The sequence below is a fragment of the Hemitrygon akajei genome, chromosome 19, assembly GCF_048418815.1.
Source record: "Hemitrygon akajei chromosome 19, sHemAka1.3, whole genome shotgun sequence".
NCBI classification, from domain to species: domain Eukaryota; kingdom Metazoa; phylum Chordata; class Chondrichthyes; order Myliobatiformes; family Dasyatidae; genus Hemitrygon; species Hemitrygon akajei.
In genome coordinates, this window is record NC_133142.1 from 27,496,769 (window position 1) to 27,518,375 (window position 21,607).

The 21,607-nt window shown below is 39.7% G+C and overlaps 1 protein-coding gene across 6 annotated transcripts in view; it reads right to left on the reverse strand.

Annotated features, from left to right (window-relative positions):
* cadpsa (Ca2+-dependent activator protein for secretion a) overlaps positions 1–21,607 on the reverse strand; it is a 453,076-nt gene that overhangs the window by 147,615 nt on the left and 283,854 nt on the right. For all 6 annotated transcript variants that reach the window (XM_073072303.1, XM_073072304.1, XM_073072299.1 and 3 more), the window contains exons 10-11: positions 8,645–8,753; positions 6,520–6,732 (exon numbers count right to left, since the gene is read on the reverse strand). In XM_073072303.1, coding sequence (XP_072928404.1) covers positions 6,520–6,732; positions 8,645–8,753 — 322 coding nt within the window. The remainder of the gene's footprint in view (positions 1–6,519; positions 6,733–8,644; positions 8,754–21,607) is intronic.

Genomic DNA, 21,607 nt, shown 5'->3' on the forward strand with positions numbered 1-21,607 from the left:
TCTGATGTTTGGGCGCAAGGCGAGGTTGCCCATTGACCTTTGTTTTGGGATTGATGAGGGTGACTTACCACTGAAGACTTATCTGAAGTATGTGTCTGACATGAGAAGGGAGCTGAAGAGGGTGTATGAATTAGCAGGGGTTGCTGCTGCCAGGCTGAATCAAGGAAATTAGAGAAGCTATGATCAAAAGGTGAGGTTCTCTCAGCTCCTGCTGGGAGACTGGGTCCTCATAGGGGATTTAGAGCAACCTGGGAAGCAGAAATTGGCAGACCGCTGAGCGGCTAAGCCCTATGTGGTGGAGGGTCAAATGCCAAACCTACCAGTTTTCTGGGTGAAAACAGAGAATGGGAATGGGCTGGTCAAGATTCTCCATTGGAATCACCTGCTGCCCCTGGGGCAAGAGGTGCAGGTAGGCCTGAGCCCTTCCTGGAGCCTACACCTAGTAAGAGGACTCTGCTAGATTTGACTTTGAAGGGTTGGCGAATTATCTCAACGTCATGAAGGCATGACTAAATTTGGTGGGGGGAGAGTGTAACACGCTGAAAGGTTTCACTGCTAATGTAATGGTCTCTCTGTAATGTTTGGATTATGCCTAGAGATAACAGGGGCTTTGGAATGAACACCAGCCAATGAGAGGGATGTTGTTCTTTCTTGTGCATCTGGGAGCAGGCACTTTGTGGTCTTTTGTCGGCGAGAAGTGAAGAGAGAAGACACAAATGGAAAGTGCTAGTAGACTGCTGGATGGAGTGGACTCGGACCGAGGGTCTGATGGTCAGCGACGCCTGGAAGAGGTCGATGGGGGACGAACAGACGATTCTGTGAGCTCCAACATGCACTTTAGACTGTTTCATTAAAATGGGCCCATTTTCTTTTTATTTTCTTTATGAACCCTATAGTAAGATTAAGATTTATAAAGTTCAATCATTTAATTGCATATGGTGTACTGTCTGATATTTTGAGGTTCGGATTTGTAACCGGACAACACGTCACGCAGCATCCACACAAATGAGATTTCTCAGTTTAGCTGGGCCAGAGGCTGTCTTCCCCTCAACAAACATATGCTGGCCGAAACTCAGGGTTACACATCCATGTACCTATCTTTTAAACTTTGTGATTGTAACCATATCTCCCACTTAATCTGGCAGCTTGTTCCATCTTCTGTGAGAAAAACTTGCTCATCAGACCCTTTTTAAATTTTGCCTCTTGCTCCTTGGACCTATGCCCTCTAGTTCTAGACCTCTCTACCCTGTGAAAAAAACATAAGGTGACCATTCACCTTCTGTGGGCCTCTCAAGATTTTACATATCTTTATAAGGTCCAGGGAAAAGAAACCCAGCTCTACAATCTCTCCTTATCTCTTAAGTCTCCAGTTCCGGCAAAGTCTCTGTATATCTTTTTCTACACCATTTCCAGCTTAATGCCATGCTTTCTATAAATATAACTAAGTGACCAGTACTACACACATTACCCCATGTACGGCTTAACTAATATGATATCCCATCTCTTGTACTCAATGCTAAACATTTTTGTCACCACTCAAACAACCTGTGTGGCCAATGTTAAGGAACAACGTACTTGTACTCTTACACGCCTCTGTTCTACAGTCATTTACAATGCAATTCTTGTTTTGGCTTAAAATCCCCAAATACAACACTTGACATTTGTTTGAGTTAAATTCCATCAGCTATTCCTTGGCCCACTTTCCCAGTTGACCTAGATAACCTTTTTCATTGCCCACTATGCCACCAATTTTGGTGTCATCTGCAAACCTATTAACCATGCCATCTATATTCTCATTCGTTTTTAATATTATAATTAATATACTTGCCTTGCTTTTTTCATTGAGAAGAATAACAAAGTGAAAAATACAGTATCAGAAGGTGCAACTGAAACTACAATAGTCAGGTAAATAGGGCACTTAACACACCAAATGCTAATTTGGTACAGTAGCAGTTAGTGCATCATGTTACAGCGCCAGCTAGCAATCACTCATCAAAGTTTAATTCCCATTTCTGTCTGTAGAGAGCTTGTACGTTCATCCCTCTGACCGTGTGGGTTTCCTCCCACACTCCAAAGGAATATAGTTAGGTTTAGTGTGTAGTGGGCATGCTATGTTGGCAGCATAAGCATAAGCATTTGTGGGCTGCCCAGCACAATCCTCACTGATTTGATTTGATGCAAATGATGCATTTCACTGTATGTTTCGATGTACATGTAACAAATAAAGCTAATCTTTCCTTTATCTCTGAACTTTAATATTGGACCCACAGCAAGAAAAAATAGAGCTATTCAGCCTATCTAGACAGTGTTGATGTACTGCATCTTCTCCCTCTCGCTAAATCAAATTATCCCCACATTCAGCACCCATCCCCTCCCAGTCTCTCCTATCCTCTCTCCAATGCATCAAACTCTTCTCAAAAGCATATCTGATTCTTGCTTGTATCACTTCCTTTCATTTCCTTTGGAAGTAAGTTTCACATTCCCACCACGCTCTGTGTAGGGAAAATTCATCTTCCATTCTTGATGTGATTTGTTTGTTCCAGTCTCAGACATTGGCAATTCTGCACACACCCATACTTCTCAAAGGTAAACATATTAAATGTCCTCTTATTTTGCTTTTCCAAAGACTGTATCTGAAGCTTTCCTAATAGTTGCATCCTCTTAATTCTGATAACTTTTTTTTGCAATGTTTTCCTCTTTTTTTCCACCATACTCCAAAATCCTACAGAAGGACAAAGTCTTGGGGCTAAATCTGATTCAAAGAGGAATTAACCTACACCTAATATTTCAGATACAGGCTGAACGCCAACATTGTTCCTGGATTATTGAACTCTGCAACCAAAGTTCTATGTGCAGTTCAGCAGGGAGACAGTATCATGAGGAGTTAAAATCCAGTTGGTAGCATTTATATAATGCATTGTGACTGCAGCATATGGTTTTCTCAGAAGTCTGTGCATGGCACCACATACAGAAAAATGGACCCAAAGATTTTGTAGCACTGTACAGATGATACCAACACAGATAATGGAGTAAAGGACAGGCACATTCAATATGGAGGCTTACAGCACCCAAACAGGCCCTATGAACTAACCATAAACCACCATTCACACTACTCCTATATTTTAATTCCATGCATATTTTAATCAACTCACCCCAGATTCTAACATTCATCTGCACAGTAGCAGTAATTTACAGTTATCAACCAACTTACCAACGTTCCCATCTTACGACATGCTGGAGGAACCCCATATCACCCTAGGGAGAATGTGCAAATTCTATATAGACAACACCCAAGTACAAGATTTAACTGAGCTTTTTGGAGTTGTGAGACGGTGACTCTACCAGCTTTGCCAAAGACATCAGTGGACTAGTCATGGCTAGAAGCTCAAAGTTTGCATAGTTATAGCCAAGCAGAAGTCTTCTAATGCCAGATCTTCTGCATCACACTGTGAACCTCAGCCATTGCTCACCACACCATAATTACTCAGTTAAGAACAAATTGTCAATAGGATCCATACCTAATTTCCACCACACTCTGACACATTTGCCATAAGATGTTCACATCTGCAGATATTTAACAATGAGAGCCACATTGCATGGGAGTCAGCACTTATCTCTTTCTCACTCTTGCACGACAGGATGTCACACACATATAGACATGATTGGCTAGATGTGCCTTCAACATCTCAGCCAGAGGAAGGGGATATTGCTCATGATCACTGTATGGCCCATTATCCAGATCATGGTCAGTGATGGGGTGGAAGTTATGGTGATGCTGGTTTCAATATATCCAATCTCCTGACATCTCATTTCTACTTATCAAAATCCATTCCGACTTACAAGCTGCAGATGAGTCACCTCGCACTCCCTGGTACACCATGGACCTATCCTAGTATTTTTATTCTTTGGATAAGCAAAAGTACATTCTATTATTAGCCGTCTGGTAGCATTGCTTCTGCTCTTTGTATGATGCCCACATTGCAATGGGTTCTGGGACAGGTGCAATGTTGCTAGTATAGTGGCCTCATCACTTTGCAGTTTTGATTTGGAGCTCTGTCCAAAATATACCTGCACACACATTGCCACAGAATGAAGGAAACATAAAGCTTTGCCAGAATGCCTGGTACTAATTTGCATGATAAATTGACAATGGTCTCACACCTTCTGGACATTGACTAAACAGAATCCTTTTAGGTTGGTTTGACATCTTGCTAAAATAGAACATGTCTGGATTTCCTCATTTGTACAAATTTCCATTTCACATCAATTATTTTCTTCAAAGTCTTCCAATGTGCTCTCAGCTCACAAATTCCTCTAACCTTTTGCTATAATCTGCCCAGAGTGAATCCTGGCATGGTACTTAAAAACCTCTGGTCAGTATTGTGAGTGACATCCAGTAAGGCTACAACAAAAATAATGTATCACTCTGGTGTTCACAAATCACTTTTAAGTCTTCAATGTCTTCCTCGAACCCTCTTCCATGTCATCATCTGGAAGGGAATAGGCATTTCTGCTTTCATCCTAATCAATATAATCATGGAATCACTTACATTTCCTCCATTCCTACATTCATTCCACTGTTTTTGGGTCTATCTTTGACCCTTTCCTTTTCCTCAGCTACATGCTGCTTGTTCTCAGGACTGACTTTCATAAGCACATTAATGAATCCTCCAGTGAATCAAGAATGTATCTCTTGAACCTTCTGGTACATCTAAACTATTGGGCAGTTTTTCCAATATCCAACATTAGCACAGGTGAAAATCCTGTCGAACTGAATTCCAGTGAGGTCAAAGACATTGTTTACAGTTCTACCCTGGCTGTTGATTCCATCCCTTACCTGGCTGCTGTCTGAAACAGCTAGCCGATCACAATATTGGTTTAATATCTAACCTCAAGAGCTTGAGACCAATAGGTTAGACTGAATACATTCATCTTTGCAACAATACATGATTACCCCTGCTTCAGTGCACCACCTGCTGAGAAGCTGATATTTCCCTTTGTTAAATTCTATATTAGATTATTCCAATGTTGCCACTTGAAAGTTTCCCCATTCTACTCTACAAATACTGGAACTCATCATAAACTCCACTGCCCATGTTTTAACAAGTATTAGGACTTGTCTTTCCATCACCCCTCTGGTTGCTTAAGTAATGTCCAAAGCAATCTTTCATTTCAAAATTCTCCATGGTCACACCTATTCCCATCTCTGTAGCCATCTTTGGCACTATATCCTTAAGATATTTGTGCACCTTTAACTCTGGCCTCTTGATCATCTCTAAATTTAATCACTTCTCAAATAGTGGATAGGTCTTAAGCTATCAGACCATAAAGCCTGAATTCTATCTTTCTCTCTCGCCTTTTAGCATTCTTGGCTAATTTAAGATTTTCAAGCATTGACTGTCTGCTCTAAAATCTCCTTCTGCAGCATGTTATTAAATTTTATTTGATTATGTTTTAGGATATTTTGTTATGTTAAGGGCTGTACATACAAAAATGATGCTGTTTCATTAAAAATTAACTTTTAAAAAGAATAGGGACTTGTAGCATCATAGCAACAGCCAGCAGCATTCCATCAGCAACAAACCTGAAAGCAGCTTGTGTTCCATTTTAATAGTCTTAGTAGGGGAGGGGAGAGGGGCATGGTTGCTGCTGAATGAATTAAGGGAGGACACTAGCTCCAATGTGGGAGTGTTAGTGTCAGAAACAACACTGATGTCACAATCTGTTTACCTTATATACTTCCGGCAGCTTTAGTGTGCATTCGTTGACAGCCTCACAATATGGGGTAAAACATAACCCACACCACCAACTTGTGCCCTACAGGCCACGTTGAAACTAATCTGGGACCCACTGTGGTAAAACATATGTACTATAGGCTCCAATATAAAATCAGCAAAAAGAGGGAATTGCACTGGAAGACAAGAGAGTGCAATGTTCAGGAATCAAACTGAGAGAGAGAGGTACTTATAGACCACTGTCTATTTTAAGATCTTCCAAGCTGAGCAAACTATTTATGAATGGTATTTGATACTGATAAATGATAAGATAGCAAAAACACATGCAATTTTTAAAAAAAGACTGCAAGCATGTACAGTATCTCTAAAAGGAAGCTCAACAAAATTTGATGTTACTGGAATTGGAATCCTAGACAAAGTATTGATCTACAGTCAATTCTGAAAGCATAAAACTGAGCAACAATTTGTAGCTTAGTGGCACCAATAAGTTTCAGGTAACTTTCTTTAAAACATTATTGATTATAAAGCAATTTGTCAAATCATGTTTCTCTCCAAGCAGCAAAAAACTTCAAATAAATTTCCTTTTATAAATTCTCAGTTTAAGTACTAACATAAACACATACTTTTAAAATATCTTAAAATACCTGAGGGACATGGAAAGCCCATTCTGTACTATCAGAGCATACAAACAATTATTCCAGTATTTTGTCCTTTAGTCTTTTACCAAAAGAACAATTCAGTCAAACAGCATGCAATTGTAAAGCAAATATGATTAATAACTTACAAAACTGGGAGATGGGAGCGTCCAGCTGGGGTACATTTCCTCCCTTGGCATTGAGTTTTTGCACTTGAGTTGGAGGGATAGGCTTGTGTGATTGACCAGTAGCACGGTACATTGCCTGAACCCAAAGGATCCGATCCTGCTCATCATCACTGGCAAAGATCACAGTGTCTCCTTCTTTAACTGCATTAAAGAATGCTCTACCGCCCTCCAGACCTAGATGATGAATTATTCAACAGCTGTATAAGGAGACTGTAAAACTTGATTTCTAACTCAGCAGACAGAAAAATCCATCTTTAATGCTGTGCAAGGACAGCATTCAAAATTCACACAACTATTGACACCTTTGCATCTCCCCTCTTAAAATGACATCCATTTACAAACAGGATGCCAATATTTAAAAACTAGCTCCATTTTTAAATAAAAATGAAAATATTTCATAAATTTCACTATGGAAACAATGGAATCCACTGTTCACAAATCACTGAAATACAGCACACAAAAATGTATCACTTTTGGAAGTTTTCGAAACTTCATGTGGCAGATACAAGCGATACCACTTACACTTACACTTCATAACACATAGCATATTAAAACCAAGGTTTCTATTTTATAATCCTTCCACATTTGTCAGACTATTTCCAATTTCAAACTGCAAATATCATTTGATTAGAGTTTAATATTTAAGCACGGTTTTGACAATTTGACATCTATGAAATGTTTAATTAGAACCTCAGTCCAGATTTAGCAATGAAATTTCAGCAAATCACTGCGTGAACCCTCAGTATAATAACATACTGTGCTGGGATAATCCATTCCATTCTTTTCCTGGAGTCCAGTCTAAACAGTGTGACATCACGTCAGGTCATCTCACACAGCCTCATAATATTTTTGTTCAATTCTCTTCTGATGTAGCTCTTTTTAATATATTGGTGGATCTCCAATATACAACAATATTATATATAGTTGTAAAGACAACATTCAGCCCAAAAATGAGGGCATGAGACAATTATAACAGCAGGATATATTTCAATACGCAATTTAAAATCAAGTATTCATTCCTTACGTATGCAATATATTTTGGCTTAATATTATTTATAGTTAAATGTCAAAAACCAAGTAACCTGAGAAACACCAAAGTGGCAATGAGTGGAACTCATGTATTTTGTGGTAAGCTGAGCTGGGAAATGCAAAACTGAAGAACTATAGCACCACTACTAGTGGGAGGGTATAATTACAATGCACAAGTTTACTCTGTAAAAGTGGAGATAGAAATACAGTATATACTAGAATTTATAGGAATCTGTGGTAAAAACATAATAACAGGGAAAAAGATTTTGGAAACACAAAAGTACATACACATGTACACACACTATGTTAGGTAAGAAATGTAATCAGCGAAGAGGCAAAAGTTGAAATTTTAGTTGGGTTTTAACAAACCTATTCAAGAAAAGTCTGATAATGTTATTAGATAATAATCAAAGATTAAACTTTGATCTGTACTTCACATGGCAGTCTTAATGTTTCCGAGTGTCAGAGTGGCTCACAGATGTGAGAAAGACTTGAGTTTACATGATTTAATGGAGACCATCTGATGAGGCAAAGGATGACTGTGAATATGTTGAAAGATACAGGAAGACAGCAAATGAGAATTCTAAAGTGTTGGACCAGAAAGGTTGAAATTTTGTCACAAAATGTGTATTGGCAAGGACCATCAGAAGTGGGGACCATAAAGAATATGAACGACATGTGCAGATGGAGGAGCTCCTTATGCAAGGTGAGGAAAAGTGGAAGGTATTGCAAACTGTCAAATCGACTTGTTGCTGACAGAAATTTGTAAAAGTAGTTAAGAATGATTGAGATGGACTTCTACCATGTGGGCTCTACTATTATTAATGATGCCATATTACAGTCATGGTGGGGAATACAAAAGCCTATGCTCTCATGTAAACAATGCTGTTACAATTACTTATATCATTAAAAGATTATGGTTATTACATTACAGTAGCTGAAAATTGCCACAGTAAAGTCACTTGCTAAACAGTGGGTTCACGTGGTGATGTATCAATTTCTCTAGACGTCAAGGCTGAATTAATTAATTTAATAGTTGTGGAGTGAAGCCTTTCACCTGGCTGTGGGTCAGTATAATCTACTGTGTATCCATCCAGTTGCAGCAATTCTTGTGGCTCAGCCTTTTTCTCCCGATAACTGCACATCGCAAATGTATACTGGCTGACCTGGATAAATCACATAAAAAAACCAGATGAATGTACTTTTCATTAAACTCAAATTCCACAACAATATCCACACTTATCTGAAATTCTCCTGTGCCAATGGTGAAACATCTTCTCTGCTGCCAGCATGCGTCAGGAAACTTGATATGCACTGCCTGTGACATTGTAGGCAATGGATGTGTGCTGATGGTGGGCAAAGTACTCATTAATGAAAAAAAAAAGCATCCTGATGATTAATTAGCTGTTTCCTTAAAATTAATGAAGCACAAACACCAACCAGATGGGAAAAATATATTTTATCTGAGGAAGTTGACCTGCAACAATACAACTTCCTTTAAAAATTAGGTTTTGAAAGTGAAGGATGGCCTTAATATTTTTCTCAGAGGAACATTCATGCTTTTGCAGCAGATTCCCATCACTCCTCTCCCAACTCTGATGCCAGTTATCCGATGTTTCTGGTTAGTTGGCTGGAATTTCCTAATTTGCAAAAATAAAGTGGTCTAATTCATGTTAGCTCCTGAAAACCGCATCGACTGATAAAGGAAAAAATAGACAGAAAAGCCAGTGGAAGAAAAATCTTTAATAAGAATGAATGAAAAGAGAGAAACACCCATAATCAAAAAGTTATTTTTTCTCCCTGAAGGACAAATGGAAAAATGCAGCTAAATTGTAAAAACAGCTATAATAAAAGATTCTTCTGAATATCAGTCAATAATCTGGGGATGACAAAATAAAAGCCACTGCAAACAAATAGTGAATTTTCTTTTGCTTTGAAAGATGTTGCACAGATACATCCATAGTCTATGAAATATTAATGCAGCTGAGCTGTCAGCCATGTAGAGCATTCACCTTTTGAATTCCTTTGAGGAAAGCACTTGCTATGATTCTGAACTTATGCATGGTATTGTGTCGGGTTATAGCCTCAGTTGATATTCGTGTACTCTATCATTCAGATCAGACAAGGTTAGGAGTGACGTCCTGTCACAAACAATGTGAATTGACCATCTCGGTGCCAGTTATGTTTAAGCAATCCTAAATCTCAGTGATCAGTGCAATTGTTGTCAGAACTGCTGTAAATGGCAGCTCTCACTCCTCTTAATTTGTTTCTGGATGACACGATGAATTCAATGACATGTTCTTGATGCAAGTCATTGAGCTGCAGGGCCTCTTTCGGGCTCTGTGTGCCTCAATACGCCTTCAGGACGCCATCAGGCTGCATCAGACCCTCGCCAGCATTTGGCAGTGAAGTTCTCGGTTGTCTGAAAGGAAAGGTTGTTAGAAAACACAGGGTTCTCCCTGCTTTAGGCTAGTGGCTTAACGGTTATCCATGGTTCAGAGATTTCAAAAGCATAGTGATTAACCTCCATTGGAAATTATGTTCCTCGGAATACTATTACATTTCCAAGCTATTTCTTTTGTTTTTGCAGTGCCTAAGCTCTGTAAACTAAGTGACTACAACTAACAACACTCAGGAAGTCTTAACACTTTGATTACCACCACCGTGCTTCTCTCTCCCCACTATAATCTATGAATTTCTTAAGCTCTTATTTGGGTTTTTAGCTTAAAGGCTACACCCAATCTTCAATAGATACTATTTTCTACAACACATAGTACAGCTAAATGGAGTTCCATTGTGCTGCTAGCAGGTTCTCTTCTTGGGCAGTTCTCTGGGCTTAATTGATGCTAATGTGGGTTCCATAAACTGTCACACCTGAGGCAGGAGATATCTGATCAGGTGGGCAAGTGGGTACGTGAGGATGTAGTATGATCCTTTCGCCAAAAATGGTGAGCTTCTGTGTGTTCCTGTCAAAGCCACTTAAACCTCTCAGTGCCATCCCAAAATGTTCCTTCTAAATTTGAGACATCTAGAGCTAAGAAAGTTACACTTCACCAAGGTGATTTTACAAGCATTCTTGAATCATTTTCTCTGTGCCCCAGGCAATCCCCTGCTGTGACTGAAATTGGAAGAGAGTACCTGTTTCAAGAGAATGGCACTGATCAATGTAAACAATATGGTCTGTTGATCAGAGAGGCAGCAGAATGTACCTGAAGTCTCAATGATGGGCTGATATCTAGGAAGAGAGTTATTTACTTAGCCTGGCAATGGATTTGAAGATTTTTGTAGAGACAACATTGGTGATACCTCATCAGTGCTTTGAGATGCTTGCCTTTGTTTCAGAAACGCACAGGAATTCAGGATACACTGCGGCCCAGTTGACCATATGCTTGGTGTGGTCATGGTTGTCAAGCACACTTTTTCTGAGATGGCCAAAGACTCTGTTGGCACTGAAAATGATGGTAAATTTCAACGTCGAAACTTGCCTTTATTTCAAGGTGACTCTTACTCTGGAGTGTTGAACGTTTTCCAAGGTCCCATTATGGACTCTTACTAGGGTTTACACAATAATGCAGTGACAATTATATACTCATATTGAAAATAAATGCCTTTTTCACTTTTTTTGGTACATAATTTTGGATAATTTGCCTTTGATCTTCTTATGAACATCCTATTTCTTCATTGGGCTTATCATAATATGAATGTCACTCAACCATACACATTAATACGAAACAGTGTTCCTCTGGGGAGAAGGCACAACACACAGTATCAACAGTCACACTCAGCACATATAATCATGATAGCAGAAAACATATAGTAACAAAATTTAAAAAAAAGAAATAGTATAGCCCAAGCCATTGAGTGTCATGGCCTGTAGATTAATGGTGCAAGTGATCATTGATTGTCAAATAATGTTGGTGTCCTTTATGACTGTTGGACTATAAGCCTACCTCTCTTTCCATTTTATTTTTAACTTTGTTAACCAATACTCTATAAAGATATTATTAAACATTCTTCTTTCATCCCTTTCATTCAACAACTGAGAAGGGAGTTGAAGAGAAGGCATCTAGGATATCCTGTTCGAGGGCAAAGGGAGTTTAGAGAGGCATTATGAGAAGTGTCAGTGAAGAGATCGGCTCTACGACACTAGTCTGACTCACAGAAGGTTCAAGTTTAATTATCAATCAGTCTTACACGAATATAGCTAATCGAAACAGTATTCCTCTGGGACCAATGTGTAAAACACATTACCAACAGCACACAGCATATATAGCACATATGGCTACAGTTTCAAAAATAAACACACAGTCCCAAAGCGATAAAAAAAGATACAGTCCAAGGCCAAGGCCCTGGTCCAGTGAGGGCAAAACTAACCTACTGCAAGTTTTTGAGGAAACTACAAGCAGGGTAGACAAAGGAGATGCAGTAGATGTGGTGTACTTGGATTTTCAGAAGGCCTTTGACAAGGTGCTGCACGTGAGGCTGCTTAGCAAGATAAGAGCCCATGGAATTACAGGGGAGTTACTAGCACGGGTGAAGCATTGGTTGATCGGCAGAAAACAGAGAGTGGGAATAAAGGGATCCTATTCTGGCTGGCTGCCTGTTACCAGTGGAGCTCCACAGGGGTCAGTGTTGGGACCGCTGGTTTTTACGATGTATGTCAATGATTTGGACTACGGTATTAATGGATTTGTGGCTAAATTTGCCGATGATACAAAGATAGGTGGAGGAGCGGGTAGTGTTGAAGAAACAGAGAGCCTGCAGAGAGACTTAGATAGTTTAGGGGACTGGGCAAAGAAGTGGCAAATGGAGTACAATGTTGGAAAGCATATGGTCATGCACTTTGGTGGAAGAAAAAAACATGCAGACTATTATTTAGATGGGGAGGGAATTCAAAATGCAGAGATGCAAAGGGACTTGGGAGTCCTTATGCAGGATAGCCTAAAGGTTAACCTCCAGGTTGAGTTGGTGGTGAAGAAGGCAAATGCAATGTGGGCATTCATTTCTAGAGGTATAGAATATAAGAGCAGGGATATAATGTTGAGGCTCTATAAGGCACTCGTGAGATCACACTTGGAGTATTTATTGTGTGCAGTTTTGGGCTACTTATTTTAGAAAGGATATACTGACATTGGAGAGGGTTCAGAGAAGATTCATGAGAATGATTCCAGGAATGAAAGGGTTACTGTATGAGGAACGTCTGACAGCTCTTGGGCTGTATTCCCTGGAGTTCAGGAGAATGAGGGGGGATCTCATAGAAACATTCTGAATGTTAAAAGGTCTACACAGATTAGATATGGCTAAGTTATTTCCCATGGTAGGGGAGTCTAGGACAAGAGGGCATGACTTCAGGATTGAAGGACGTCCATTTAGAAAAGAGATGTGGAGAAATTACTTTAGTCAGAACATGGTAAGTCTGTGGAATTTGTAGCCATGAGCGGTTGTGGGTCCATTTAAGGCAGATAAAAAGGTTCTTGATTAGCCAGGGCGTCAAAGGGTATGGGGAGAAAACAGGGGAGTGGGGATGACTGGAAGAATTGGATCAGCCCATGATTGAATGGCAAGCAGACTTGATGGGCCAAATGGCCTGCTTCTGCTCCTATATGTTATGGTCTTATGGGCAGCACCAAGTGAACACCAGTGTAATTTCCATGAATCTGTTGCTCTTGACATCCAACTGGTATGTTGTGAGTATGAGAAATGCTGGTGAAGAAAACGTTGATAACTTTGTCTAGTGGATATTATAGAGGGTAGAGGGTATCTGCTGCAGCCAAGCCATCCCAGTGGTGGAGGCTATGAATGATTAAGTTGTGAGTATGGCTGGCAGGAGCGGGAGGAGATATAGATGGCGACAGAGGTTTTTGCCGACCTGGGTGACTTCTTTGAGCTCATCCACGAAACAGCTTAAATCTCTGTTGTCATGTCTGTTTGTTCCCTTTCAAGGTGGCTGGGGTCCTGTCAGAGTTCATGATCTACAGCTGCGCTCAAACTACGCTCTTTATGGATGGTGAGTTCTCTTCAGAACTCGCTGAGCGGCCTGTGCTTTGGTATCTCTAGGAGTGGCTTGGACGACGTGCGCCTTCGGGGTGCAGCCCTATGGATGACCCAATTCCTTGCTGATGTCGCTGTCTGAAGCATCGTGGGAGATCAAAACATCAAGACAGTGTGTGCGGCTGTCAGAGGCCTCAGCACTCGAGCGATCATTCTCTCTCTCTCTCTCTCTCTCTCTCTCTCTCTCTCTCGATGGTGAGAAAGAGTTTGCTGATTCTCGAGTTGGGGGAACTCGATGTAAGCGACTGTAACATTGAAACAGCGAGTTGTTGGCCTCCCCTCTCACTGTGGCAGGAGCGATACCTCTCTCTCCCTCTTTACTGAGGGAGACAGCCTATTGAGATGTCGAGGTGTTGGAATGAACAGTAGTTTTTGATGGACTTTGGGGGCTTGCTATTGCTTGATGGGTGGTGGGGGGGTGATACTTTCTGCTGGAGCAAATGGGGGAGGGGGAAGAGGGAGGGCTGATGCTTTGCTGCTGCTTGTGTATGGGGGAAGCGGGCTTTGGAGTTCAAACTTTTTTCAGTCATCCATTCTTTTTCTCCAGTTTCGTGGATGTCTGCGAAACGTAAGGATTTCAGGTTGTATCCTGTATACATTCTCCGACATTAAATTGAACCATTGAACCTTGTGGTCTGCTTGGATTTGCTAGGTGTTATATGCTGCCAGAACTGCATTAATCCACATAATTCAAGAACATCCCATTCTCTTTTGTGCATGTTAGATGGGGAAGTGTTTGAGGAGTTAGGAAGCAATTCGCTCCTTGACCTTTTTCAGCAGCCACAACATTTACAGGGCTTATCCAAATATTCACTTTCGGATAACATTGAAAATTCTACTTTCACCACATTAATGTTCAAGGACATAGATTTTAAATTATAGAATGAATATTCTAATCTGTCAGTCAATATCCTCATAACTATGATGCCACTCTTGAGAATAATCCAATAAAATGCACATATATTGCTGCTATGCAATGGTAAGATTTGACCTTGCTGCAATTGTACCTACAATCAAACAGTATGCAGATGCTCACAGTCAAAGGTCACAATTTATGCAAGTTACCAGCAAGCAGTTTCCTTCGACATACCAGGACATCATACAAATCACCCATCGTCAAGAGCAGAGATACAAATTTGATGAAGTTTTGCTTGATAAGGACTGAAAACAGACAAGGAATAACAATTCATACAATGAATTGTGATTACAGCAATTGATAGTAACAATTATGCACTGGAGCTGATCATAGCAAGGGAACCTCAGCTGATGTGAAGTGGAGACAAGTGGTACTTACTGTAAGCATTCTATTGAAAAAGAATCAGGGATACTCAGCTGAAATGGTGAAAAGACAAAGGAATCCAAAAAGATGTAGATAATCACCTCACAATCTACTTGTATCTCACTGTTTATTGGCACTGCACTTCTCTGTTTTAGCTTTTGCATTTTAGTCTGCAGTGTTACTGCTTTACCAAGTTCAACCTCAATATGCTGTGTGTTGATTCGATCTGTACAAACAGTATGCAAGACGAGCTTTTAACGCGATCTCAGTACATGTGACAATAATAAACTAATACCAATACTAAACAGCAAAACAAAAAGTTGTGTGGAGTATGCATTTACTTAAAGCGGTCGGTCATCTGTAAACTATGAAATTGTATACAAAAGTGGTAATTTTTTAATGTGTGAATATCATAACACATTGTTGTCAGGATAAAACTAAAGCAACAGAGAAATCACATCTGGAAAACAGAATAAGCACCATCCTAATATTTTCCTCATTAACCTGATTTTATAAGAAAATGAGTGATAAAAGCACCTAACACTTTGAAAGATCAACAAAAATAGGAACCACTTGTATTGGTAAGAAAGACAATGCAACTGAAAGTGTGCAAACTTCCACTGAAACATGCTGAAACTGTACTTATAATCCAGAGGGTTCTTGTCAAAAGCAAAATTGCAGTCTACAGTTAAATCAGTTCGTTGACATTACAGCCTAATGCCTTCCACTCAGATACTATTTCCAGAGAGCAAGTACACTTGAATAAATTTATAACATAAAAATATGATGAAAGTTTTTTCAAGGGTGCTATTTTAAGGCGGATAAATGCAGCCTATGCAACTTTGAGGACCACCATAACTTTTAGATAATTGGGGATTACCTAGCATGCACCAATTCATTTCAATCAAAGCAAAGCATTTTTGATCAATACATGTTTCACATTGAACTTGCATATTTTTATTTGACAGTGTCAAGAATTGTACAAAATACAAGATGAATCTGTATAAAATAATTTGAGAAAACTAACAAGCAAGTAACGTCCTTCTTTATGAATAAACTGAAGAGGGACAAGAGGATGATTATTTTCTTTGGTGATTATTAAATGACATTAAACGGTGGAAATAACATTTCAATGTTTAAGAAAGGCTCTAAGAATAAACTGGGAAATGATAGGCCGGTGAGCCAGACATCAGTAGTGGGAAAGTTACTGGAAGTATTCTAAGGGACCGGATATATATTAGTATTTGGATAGACAGGAACTGATTATGGATAGTCAACATAGATTTACGTGCGTTAGGTCGTGTCTAACCTATTTTATAGAGATTTTCAAGGATGTTAGCAGGAAAGTTGAGGAAGGCAAAGCAGTAGATGTTGTTTATGTGAACTTCAGCAAGGCATTTGAGAAGGTCCCATACGAGAGGTTGGTCAAGAAGGTTCAGTCACTTGGCATTCAAGGTGAGGTAGTGAACTGGATTAGACATTGGTTTTGTGGAGAAGCCAGAGATTGTAATACTGTAGATGGTTGCCTCTCTGACTGGAGGCCTGTGATTAGTGGAGAGCTGCAGTGATCATTGCTGAGTCCATTGTTGTTTGTCATCTATATTAATGATCTGGACAATAACGTGGTTAACTGGATCAGCAAGTTTGTGGATGACACCAAGATTGGTGGTGTAGTGGACAGCGAGGAAGGCTATCATGGCTTGCAAGGGGATCTGGACCAACTGGAAAAATGGGCTAAAAAATGGCAAATGGAATTTAATGTAGACAGGTGTGAGGACCAACCAGGCAGGATAAGTCTAACGTGGTGAGGGGTAGTACACTGGGTAGCGTGGTAGAACAAAAGGATCTGGGAATACAGGTGTCATAGGTAGATAGGGTTGTAAAGAAAGCTTTTGGCACATTGGGTTTCAAAGATCAAAGTACTGATTATAGGAGTTGGGATGTTATATTGAAATTCCACTAGAATTGGTGAGGCCTAATTTGGAGTATTAGATGCAGTTTTGCTCACCTACCTACAGGAAAGATGTAAGTAAGATTGAAAGAGTATAGAGAAAATTTATGAAGATGGTACTGGTACTGTAGGATCTGAGATATAAAGAAAGATTGAATAGGTTAGAACTTTATTCCCTAGAACATAGAAGATTGAGGTGAGATATGGAGGAGGTAAACAAAATTATGAGGGGTATAGATAGGGTAAATACAAGTAGGCTTTTTTCCATTGAGGTTGTGTGAGAGTACAATTAGAGGTCAACGGTTAAGGGTGAAAGATGAAATGTTTGATTTCAACGTTTAAGAGAAGTTTGGGTAGGCACATGGATGGGAAGGTTATGGAGGGCTATGGCCCAAGTTTAGATCGATGGCTCTAGGCAATTTAAATGTTTCAGCACAGTCTAGATGGGCTGAACGGCCAGTTTCTGTGCTGCAGTTGACTATGACTCAATGGCATAAAAAATACCTTTAAAGTAGTACATAGTGTGGTAATGCAACATACTGTACAAACTCGTTGAGAAAACAGCATCAGGCTATTTTCATCGTATTAAATCAGTGCTTCCACCTACTGCTCACTATACACGTTGCAAGGCTATCTAATACTTGCTTTCTTCATTATTAGTGACCCAGTTTCTGCAGATTGCAATCACACAAAGAAACCAGTTTACTGTTATTGTATAAGGTAGCAGGAAGGGAAGAAAACTGGTATACTTTTTTTCATTTTTCATTAAAATACTGGTGTTTGAACAGAACTCATCAACAGCAATAACAAAGTGGCATTTTAAAATAGTGGCAACACAGAGGAAATCGGTCCAAGGTATTTCATAGAGATGCAAAGGTGATGAACAATGAATCAAACAGGGAGCAACTCAGCAGTGTAATTAGATTGATGAGATGTGTTTAAAGAAGAATCATATGGGCAATAGTTTAGTAGAAAGTACACAGTGATCAAAGGATCAGAAAAACACAGCGATGGGATTTTTAAAAAGGGGAAATGAAAGAATGCTTGGAGATAGGGTTTGCTATGGTCGACTGTTTACTCAACAAGCTGATGTTTACCGAGGCTGGAGACCGGCTTGCTGACTGGCCAGCCTTTCATTTGAGAGACAAAGTCTGGAGGGCTAGAGTCACAATAAATGTTTCAAGTGAGTTGATTACAAAGTAGAGGGGTGTGATGCTTTGGAGATGATACTGATACCTGTGTGACTTACTCAGTTTTGTTACTCTTAGGACTTGACATACACTCTCCTCCACAAGATGCCAGCGTCAGGTCCATGCCCAGGTGGTGACTGGCACTGTTCCTATAAGCTGTGAGGGCGAGCAGCCATGCAGTCACTGAAATGCTCCTGTGCGCACAGCCTTTGTTGTCACGCAGCTGGAAATTTCTTTTATATAATGTTAAACATAACTTTGAAATCTATGTTAATAGAATAGTGAAATACTCTGTAATTAATTATATGTTTATGAATATTATCTACAATTTGGTATGGGGGAGGGGGAGTCCACTGTACAGGATCGGAATAAGCTGCAGAAAGTTGTAAACTCAGTCAGCTCCATCATGGGCACTAGCCTCCCTAGCATCCAGGAAATCTTCAAGGACCAATGCAGCAAAAATGTGGCACCCATCATTAAGGACCTCCCTCACCCAGGACATGCCTCTTCTCATTGGTACCAGCAGGGAGGAGATACAAGAGCCTGAAGGCACAAACTCAATGATTCAGGTATCACTTCTTCTGCTCTGCCACCAGATTTCTGAACCGACACTACTTCACTACTTTTTATTATGTATTGCAATGTACTGCTGCCGCATAACAACAAATTTTACCATATTTGCTGATTTAAAACCTGATTCTGATCAATTTTCTAAATAATAAACATACCACAACCTTTATCTTGAACCATTTTAGAGCTTCAACTTATTTACATTTTGCTGGCTGGTGGCGTAGTGGCATCAGCACTGGACTTCGGAGCGAAGGCTCCCGAGTTCGAATCTAGCCGGCCCCAAAAACCTGGAGAGGGATGGGCTCCGCCAGGATTTAAATGCCCAAGACACGCCTTACGGTAAGCAATCACCAAAAAGATCGGTGTAAAAAGCTTGTCATGACGGCGCCCCGACGACTCTACCAGGAGTTAAGTGCACATGTGTGCACTCACACACACACTTACTTACATTGCCAGCGTTTCAAGTTACAACACTGTTACAAATTGTAAGAATAAACACAGAATGGAAGTTGGTAGCTCTTGAATCATCTGCTGGCCCACTGAATGCCGACACCAACTAGTCAATATTCATAGCATGCATATTACAAAAAAACTAAAGGGACATGCAATTTTCAGGCCATGTAAAAAATTTACTGCTCAGAGCAATGCTGGTCTGTGCAGTAATAAAAAAAATTAGAGGGAATGTTGGTTACTGGGATGCCAAATATTGATCATATACATGGTGTGGCCACTTTTTAAGACAAATGCTATCTGTAAGCAGTTTGTATGTTCTGCATGTGAGTGTGTGGGTTTCCTCCTGGTGCTCTGGTTTCCTCCCACAGTCCAAAGGCATACAAATTGATAGGTTAGTTGGTCACTGTAAATAGTCGCATGATTAGGCTAGAGCTAAATTGGGTGTAGCTTGATGGCACAGCTCGAAGGCTGAAAAGGCCTATTCTGCAGTGTATCTCAATAAAAATAAAATAAACACATACACCTGCTCATTAATGCAAATATCTAATCAATCATCTGGAAGCAAATCAATCCATAAAAGCATGCAGATATGGTCCATATGGTTCCATTGTTGTTCAGATCAAATATCAGAATGGGGAAGAAGTGTGATTTAAGTCACTTTGACTGTGGAATGATTGTTGGTGCCAGATGAGGTAGTTTGAATATCTCAGTAACTGCTGATCTCCTTGGTTTTTCACACACAACAGTCTCTACAGTCTACAGAGAATGGTGCAAAAAACAAAAAAAAACATCCAGTGAGCAGCATTTCTGTGGGCGAGGTCAGGGGAGAATGGCCAGACTCGTTCAAGCTGACAGGAAGGTGAGAGTAACTCAAATAACCACTTGTTATAACAGTGGTGTGCAGAAGAGCATCTCTGAATGCACAACATGTCTAACCTTGAATTGTATGGGTTATAGTAGCAGAAGAACATGAATATATCCTCACTGGCCACTTTATTGGGCATGGGAAGCACCTAATAAAATGGCCACTAAGTGTAATGCATCCAAGACACTGCTACAATTTCAGGGGTAATTTTTATTAAACATCCTTATTTATGCTGGTGTCTTTGAGCCAAGTTGCATATTCCAGCTTACGGAACTCTCAGAGTTGGCAGGGCAATCAAAAAGTGATATTCAGCTTTTGGTGGAAATGTACTATGATGTGGAAATCAAAAGTTCATGCAATCTAATTAAAATAAAAGATTTGCTTTGTAACCGCACATGTTCTGAAATTGACAATTTGGTACAGACATTAAAAAAAAGTGCTTTAAGAAATTTAAATAATTTATTGTCATGATTTGTAATTTGAAGTTGATAGGAAACAATTTCCTGAAAACAAAAGAATTCTTTTAATGATGTTGTTTAAAGCAATGTAATTATTTTCCATATTTCAGTGGGAACAGACAGTGATGTATGAAATGAGCTAGTTTTGATTTGTATTTGTGTGTGTGTCAGACTTCCTTTCAGACCACCTGATTTAAGGGGAGAGCTTAAGATTTGGAACAAAAGCCACATAAAGGTTGTATTCAATGTAAATTTCTGACTGATTCCAACAGATGACTTTTAGAATCAACCACTTTAGTTTCATTACGTTACCAGACAATTTAAAGAAGTCCAGCTTTATATTTGGAAAATAAAATCGTAGGCTATCAAAGCTAATTTTTATCTGGTCTGGCATGGTAGATTTTAATATATTGTAACACTTTCAACAATCTGTATGGCCATTCTTAAAATTGGGGCCTTGATCTTTGTTGTCCAGGCCCATCTACTAGACATATGAATGGCATGCAGTCATCCCTAAGTCAGTCCTTTGCAAGTCAGGATCCTGTGACATAATTAGAACTCCATCACAATTCTATGTATCAATAGTATAAACTGCCAATTCTGCATCCATCAACATTTGACAAGCAGAATTTATATTCCTTCAAGATAATGGTAAAAATTTACAAGTTTTGTTTACTCAGTCAACAGGAGCATCCTTGTGTCAGAGATCAGCACAAGCAATGGGAAATCATCCATGCCCATCCCTCATGATTACCTCCATGCACTTTAATTTGTATTCCATAATGGAGTTGCCTGATCTCTGGCCATTTGGGGATAAGTGAGCGGCTCTGATTGTGCAATCTGCTAACATTAATGGGCCTCAGACGGCATCCATGAGGCAGATGGTAGGGTCAAAATACCCGCTGAATGGAGCTGACACACATACACACAGCTCCAATCCCCTCTGTACACAGAACTCCCTCATGTTCAGCAACATGAGGAATGTCATTGCTGGCTCAAGAGCACATCTCACCTTAAATTACTTAAATTCCAGGCATCCTGGACAAATAATCATGTTTTGAGAATAATGCCTGTGAGCCTTTGCAAATAAATGTGGCATAACAGCCAAGGCAAGCTTGCTGTCTGATTATTTATACTGTCAAGGTCAAGATAATGAAACCGAGTGTGAAATACACCACCTGTTTCAGGTCAAATTAGTTAATT